The sequence below is a fragment of the Triticum dicoccoides genome, chromosome 6B (assembly GCF_002162155.2).
Source record: "Triticum dicoccoides isolate Atlit2015 ecotype Zavitan chromosome 6B, WEW_v2.0, whole genome shotgun sequence".
In the NCBI taxonomy this organism is placed as follows: domain Eukaryota; kingdom Viridiplantae; phylum Streptophyta; class Magnoliopsida; order Poales; family Poaceae; genus Triticum; species Triticum dicoccoides.
In genome coordinates, this window is record NC_041391.1 from 723,641,809 (window position 1) to 723,649,287 (window position 7,479).

Sequence of the window (7,479 nt, forward strand, 5' to 3'; positions counted from 1 at the left end):
CAGAAAAAACTTTGGAGGAGTGGATGGAGCATGTGATGGTTGGCGTGGATATGGTCCTTTTTTTTTTGAGAAAACAGGACCCTTTATTAATGTCAAAGTTCATGGGGGTACAGATTACATCGGGCAAGGATAACAGCCACATGTGGCGCCCAAGAGAAGCGTGCATAGTTTTAATACCGGACCGGACCGGAAAAAACCGAACCGGCAGCCTCATTGGTTTTTTAAGCTAATAAGACCGTTCTGCAATCAGACCAAAGAAAACCGGTCAAACCGGCCGGTTTTTTGGAAAACCGGGTCATTGAACCGGAAAAACCAGAAAAAATGTTTTGATAGAAATTGGGATTCGATCCAAGGTCGTGTAAGCAGTACATGTGGCCTGTACATGGCCCAATAACCAAGTTGGTTGTGCTATTTTGTTGTTCACTACATGGATATAATTTTACTTGACCATTATTTCACACTATATTAGAACATATATTATTTTATTTCTTAAAAAACTAACAATCGAACCGGTGAACCGGCGGTCTGACTCGTTTTGAGTGGTGCTGTAGCCTAAATAGGAGAGACCATAAAAACCAAGACAATATGGAGCTTCTCCGTGAAATGAAATGAATAGCCATAGGGGAACAACAACTCACATTTCTTCCATACTTTACATATCATTAGAAATGCATAGTTTTATAGATAGAACAAACAAATGAATGAATAAACTGCATGCTGGCAACATCAAATGAAATAATCCTCCCTCCTCTTCTTTACATACACACGCACACACACACACAAAAAAAAAGTGACAAAACTAATGACAATATATCCTCTTAGCTTAGCAGCTTGACCCCTTCTTGGTTTAGCTTGTGCTTCTTCATTCCTCAACTGCACCTCTCCCGACGACCTGACATGTGCTGGATCGCCACGAATTCTTATGATGCAAAGGGCTGCGCCTGCAACTGTAATATTCGATTCAAACACACCCGGCCCGGCCCGGCCAGGCCCCACGCAGGGGATCATAACAATAATGTATCATAACAATAATGGAATTCTTATGAAAGCCAGTAGTACTGTATCAAAGAGGAGCTGCATATCCTCCTTTTGCAAAATAATGTTGTACTTATTAAAGACAAGAGCTAATATAATAGTTAACAAACCTTGGTTTCTGCAGGTTCCTCGTGCAAAAATGACCAAGGTCCTGATTTCCATAGCAACCTGACATTTGTCCAGCGGTTTGCAGTGAGATGTCATGAGAGCATCACATCAATGGTTTTTTTTTTTTTTTGCAGGGAAGTACCGATCATATTCAAGAAAATGAAGTGAAGAATTTTTCATATGGCAGTAATTTCTCTTATCAGGCAGCATGGTGAAACAATGAAATACTTCACATGCTATCTGACGGATCCTGGCCGAAGGAAGATGCAAGGCGCTCTGAAATAAGCCCTTGATTCAAGACGCCATACAAACACTTTCACACAAATCAAGTCGCGATGACAGGTGGAGGCTCTAACGCAGTTACTCCCTCCGTTCCTAAATATAAGTCTTTTTATAGATTCCACTACAAACTACATACGGATGTATACAGACATTTTGCTCCGTATGTAGTCCGTAGTTGAGTTAGAATCTGGCACTATTTCTGTAGCAACGTGTTGGCACCACTATACCATTACATATTAGTACTTCACGAGAAGAAAAATATAGCAATCATATTGTTATTAAGTGCAAAGTACAACAATTTCTGCCCAGAAAAGACCACCCGCCCTGAAAGCCAAAGGCTAATATCCTAGTCTACAGCAACTATAATTACCAATGTCATTGTTACATACTAACAGAAACACAAACAAATAAGAGAAAGCAGTTGCATGATGGCTACAGGAAAAGTAAACATATTGCTGCATGTAACGGCTTTGCACAGGTGTGATGTGACTAATGTAACGGAACAAGAAACAAGAAGCATAATTGATCACCTCAGGATGCCTGCAGCCATGCGCAATCCCATGAGTGTTGTCAAACCAGCCCAAACTCCGGCCAGGCCAAAGACACGTGGAGCATATAACAAGACCAACGATGATATCACCCCAACCACAATCTGTGGAATCCAGACAAAATCAAGAAATCCATGACCAATAGGAAGAAAGAACATCTATATATGAAGCTGGTCGCCGTCGGAGCTGGTTCCCATACCGTAGCTTGAGCGACATAGTCAAAATCGGAGACGCCATAATGGAGGCCATCAAAGATGAATGCCAAGGCATTAACTGGTTGACTGGCACAGACAAACTGAAACGAAAGGTTTTTTTTTTCAGAATAAGGCTAGATATGGTGTGCTGTTTACGTAACAATTAAGTAGCAAAGTAGGAAAGGCATACCAATGCACAGGAGCTCACAACCGCTAGGACCTGAGGGTCATTGGTAAATAGCTTTGCTATACTGCCAAATGAGATATACAGGCCAACTGCCAAAGCTAACCCGCTAGCTAGTCCTATCTGCAATGGACAATAATTTAATTGGTGTTTTCTATCAACACAAGAGACAGCAATTGCATCCCCAAGAATATAAATGGGGCATGCAAATAAATTGAACTTCACAATGCAGAGGAGAAGTATGTATCACCTGCAGAGCAAACATCGCAACCTTCTGGACCCTTTTGTAGTCCAGTATTGCGTAAGAGCTTGCAATCAGAGCCTAAGAAATGCAAGCAAAGTTAGCCTGCGCTTATGCACTTACGGATATTTGTATTTAATAGTTCAAATTATGATGATGCATTTAGTAGGGATGATTTCTGTACAAATTTTGATACAGAAGGACAGCTGCAAAAGGAAGCCGATCTAACAGTAGGGATGATTTCTGTAACTGAAAATACATACCTGGGCAGAAACTGCTAAGGCGTCTGCAAGCAGAGATACAGCAAGCCATACTTGCAAACAAATCTGATGAGCAGCCATAGCTGTTGGGCCTTGTCGAGCAGCCATTGATGTACCGATGGTCATTGTTAACAGAATTGAGAGGGTTCGTCCCAATAGCATGCCACCTTAGCATTTCAAGAAAACAGACATATATTGTGAAATTAAGGCTGCAGGTGAACAGAGAAAGAAAAAAAAAGAAAACAGAGAAAAATAGCACAGGCACATCAGTGCAAGCAAAGATGGCATGCAATCTCCAAATAATATCGGCGTAACAAGGACAAAAAGATCTATGATTGCCCATTGCCCAGCGGTCAGATAATGTATCATGAGAAGATACAGTACGAGAGCTTTATCAATAACAAGTTGGCCTTCTTATCTGACAAACATACCGGATCAGTGGCTATATCTTCTTTCTTTTGAATTGTCAGGAGTACTGTGTGCTGTCATTAGCTACTTAATGAGTAGAATGATTTCTGTTATTGCCTGCTCAAGTACATATCATATGTTGGGGCATGGGATGGCCTTTAAGTATCCAAAAATAATTAAGTGTTTTTGAAGTGCTCAAGTGTACATTCCAACATGAATGCACTTTGACTAGAGCTGGGCCCAACTAAATGAAAAATGAAGCCATAAACAGAAATTTCGGGAGGACAAACTTCTACTTCTATAGAAGGACCAAAATAGCCTGCAGGTTTTGCCTAAGAAAAACTCGGAATTCACTAGAAAAAAAAATCAGATTGCTGTAAACTGCACTCTGAATGTACAACATCCGTACTCTGAAGGCCAACAGAAACATATCTGAAGAACTTTTACAGTAGCCTACACCATGAGTCCACAACTGACCAATGAACAAGTAGGATCATAGACTCACCAGATTTTAAATATTCACCGAACTCTAACTGGTCCATCTTTGGAGGAAGCAGAACAGCTCTTTTACTTAGAGACCACATAAGCAAAATGGCAATAATGTACCTACATTGTAAACCATATAACAGGTGAGATTTCCAACAGCTCTAACTGGTCCATCCTATTTTTGTTCCAATTAAAACTACAAAAAAAGGTGAGGCACCCAACAGCCCAGTATTGTGAGTACTGCACTTCATGTTTTGATGGTAAATATGACATGTGTAATCATATAACTAATAAACTGCATGCCACAATATCAGTAGGTCTGCTAACAGCCAATAATCTCATAGTACTGCATATGTTTGCCGCAATTTAAACGTATCGAGATAATGAGAAAAAAAAAAGGTAAGTTGCAAGTTTAACAGCAAGAGTTATTTCCTTTGATTATTTCAGCAACATATAGGAAGCAAACTGGGAGAGACATTTGCTGGTATATGTCGAATTGACTTCCATAATTCTCTTTGAACTCAGATTACACCCAGCTAATAGAAATCTTACTGGGATGCGACTGTAGAAATTGCGGCTCCTGTTATACCAAGCTTAAAACCATATATAAGTAGCGGAAGAAGAACCACAGCTGAAAGATTCCCCAAACCTACAGGTGTTTTAAATAATCAGTAAGTCTGCAAGAAAGGAGACTTTTTTTTTACATCAGATAACTGTATGGAACGCTTCCAATTCAAACGAGACTTGGTTACAAACAGCATCAATGTGCAAATGCGTGAATGATAAACTATTCATGGGCTTTGGCATTGGAAAGTGGAACATAAACACAAAAAAGGCAGTACTGGTGTGTTACTGCAAAATATTTGACAGGAATATAAGAGGAAAATATCATCAACTTAGGGGGGCACCACCATTATGTGCATCAAGAGGTAGCTTTTGCACTCACAACTGGTGAGAACACAATGGCAATAATAAGCAAACGATGAGGTAGTTATTACCTATAAAAAGTACGGGAGTCTTGGTATCCTTGAATCCACGAAAGATACCCTGCACTGCTAACATAATCACATTTGCAGGTGCTCCTAAGGCTCTCAGCGAAAGAAAGAGCCGTGCAGATGTATACATCGGAGAGACCTGTGTACGAAGTAAACTTAGCCTTTCTGCTGACAGGCACAAGTGGAGAAAATTCACTGATCTGAATCCAGTTAAGGATCCTAATAATGCGCAAAAAAAAAAAGAGGGGAAGGAGAAGACAGTACTCCATAAAAAGAAAAACTCAAAGATGATAACAGGCAGTCATCATCATGATATAAACATACATACAGGTGAGACGCCCATTAGTTTAAGAAACAATCCTGATCCTAGGAACAATGCCAATGCTTCGATTGTACCAATAGCAGCAGCTAAAACCAAAGCCGACGACACGGATGGCAGCTCCAGTTTGCCTGCAACGGACGCAGAGAGTTTATTTAGGAGGTTCCATTGTCTGAAGAAGCAGGGCTGCGCAGAAGCTTAAATATGTATTCATCAATCAGATGATCTTCCTGTTACCTGAAGTAGAATGCTTGCTAGCATTCTTGGAAATATCCTCGGCCACAAATGAGGTTGCTATGCTCAACAAGGGGATGTTGAAAATCTTGGATAGGATGTTGAAAATAGCGACACCAATACCAGCAGACGCTAGCTCCAGAGCCCCTTGAGAAGAGAATGCCAAGATTGAGACAGAGAATAACTAACAACTTGCTTTTTTTTTCATGCAGCAGGGATATCTGCAAGACACATTAACAATGTAGGCAGTAACATTCCTATGGCTTCCCTTCCCATATGAGCTAATACCAATCTGAATGTTGTAGTGTGTGTTTCACTCTAGTATAACAGCCTTATGGTGATAGATAGATAGATAAATAAAGGTTTTAGCACTTTACTGTTAAACTGACATGATCGATATTGTGATGCCGAAATGTAAATTCCATGTTATGTTGTTCAAGAAACTAAGCAAGCAGAGCAGGGTAATCTCCATATGTTAATCTGCTATGGCATTGCCAGCACATAGACAAGTTGAAGCAATTGAGTACAAGGCACACATAGCAGAGCATGGTGCTCACGACGACATACTAGTACACAAGCGTAATGTTGGAACGTGAGTAACAGTGATGATGGAGTGAGTATATAGCGGTCTGGTCCACAGTATTTAACTCAGAAGTGAACACAAGACCCACTCTCCAACGAGAAGAGTTAGTGATAAATACAGGACGGGATGGGAGATGAACAAGCTTAAGAAATGAGGTCTGCAAGTAAAGTATATATATAGCAGAGCAGAGCAGAAAGGAAAGGAAAGGAAAGGAGGTGCGTGCGTACCGACCTAATTTGCCGATATACGCGGTCTCCATGAGTTGCGCCATGGGGTCGATGGCCTGGCCTAAGACTGCGGGCAGGGCTAGAAGAATGAGGTCGATGCCGACAGTCCCAGGATAAAGGCCGCTGCCGCTGCGTATTTGTTGTTGGATTGTTATTGTTATTGTTATGTTACAAAAGGCAGAAACATACATTGTTATGTTGCAAAAAGAAAGAAAATGTAAAGACTAATAATAATGTAATGTAGGGAAGTAAGGAAGGAAGTCAGGAAGGAAACTGGAGAGTGGGCTGCAACAAACAATAATGTAGAGTAGATGATGATGATGATGATATTCAGTTAGTTCCTTTGAGCATATGAATGAATGAGTTAAGCATCCATGCATGTTGCAAGAAAGATAAATAAAATTGGGTCCCTCCTACTACTACTAGTACTAGTAGAGTAGTAAGTAGTAAGTATGTTATTAGAAAGTAGTCCCTCCTACTACTAAGTGTGTAGTCTAGTAAGAATAAGAAGAAGTGGGAAGAATGTGAAGATGGAAACAGAGTACTACTTCCCTCCTAACTCCTAACTCCTAAGTGTGTACTTAGCAGTGAAAGCCAAAGAGTAGTAATACTAGGGAATTAGTGAATGAATCTTACAAGAGAGCATTGTCCTCCTCCTCCTCCTCCTCCTCCTCCTCCTCCTTTTTGTTCTTGGAAAGAGCACCAGCATCGTCAAGAGGCAGCGCGTGGAGGCTCCTTGTGAAATCCAAGAGCCCAGGAAGAGGAAGAGGAAGCAGGCGCTGGTTCTTGGCGATGGCGGGGATGGTAACTTTGAGCTTGGTGGCTCCCAGCCTGGATAGTGATAGGGATGGCCATGGGGAGGAGGAAGAAGAAGAAGGGGAGGCGGAGGCAGAAGCAGAAGCAGAAGCAGAAGCAGAAGCAGAAGCGGCGCGCGGTGCTCTCCTAGCCCTGCTGCTCAGAGACGACGGCAACCCAGAGGCAGAGGGGCATAGAAGCGCCGGCTGGCCGGAGACGAGCGCCCTCATCCCCATCCACTCAACCCCCCCTCTCTCTCTCTCTCTCTCTATTTGTACAGTAGAGAGCGCCGGCTTGCCGGCGGTGGCGGGGGAGGAGGAACAAGAAGAAGAGAAACAGAGAGAGAGGGGATGGATAATGATGATGACGGCGACGAAACGCACCGCACCACACGTATGGGCCGCCCATCTTCCTTCCCAATCAGAGAGTGACTGGGCTGGCCCAAGAATAAATGCCGCCGAGTGGTCCGGCCAAACATAGCCCAGTAACGAATTAATGATGCCATAACCACCCAGTCAGTGTAGGTAGTAGGATGGACCCACCTACATAAAAGCATTCTCAAACAAACATAAAAAGCATT

The 7,479-nt window shown here is 42.0% G+C and overlaps 1 protein-coding gene across 1 annotated transcript; it reads right to left on the minus strand.

Annotated features, from left to right (window-relative positions):
• Positions 1-619: 619 nt before the first annotated feature.
• On the minus strand, positions 620-7,270 carry LOC119325882 (protein DETOXIFICATION 45, chloroplastic-like). The gene is made up of 14 exons (XM_037599601.1): positions 6,741-7,270; positions 6,109-6,233; positions 5,298-5,441; positions 5,070-5,191; positions 4,745-4,880; positions 4,299-4,395; positions 3,766-3,866; positions 2,856-3,019; positions 2,602-2,673; positions 2,358-2,474; positions 2,173-2,268; positions 1,956-2,077; positions 1,146-1,203; positions 620-947 (listed from the first exon to the last, which is right to left on the minus strand). Exons 1-14 carry the CDS (start codon positions 7,133-7,135, stop codon positions 921-923), a joined length of 1,776 nt encoding a protein of 591 aa, XP_037455498.1. The 5' UTR covers positions 7,136-7,270; the 3' UTR covers positions 620-920.
• Positions 7,271-7,479: the final 209 nt, after the last annotated feature.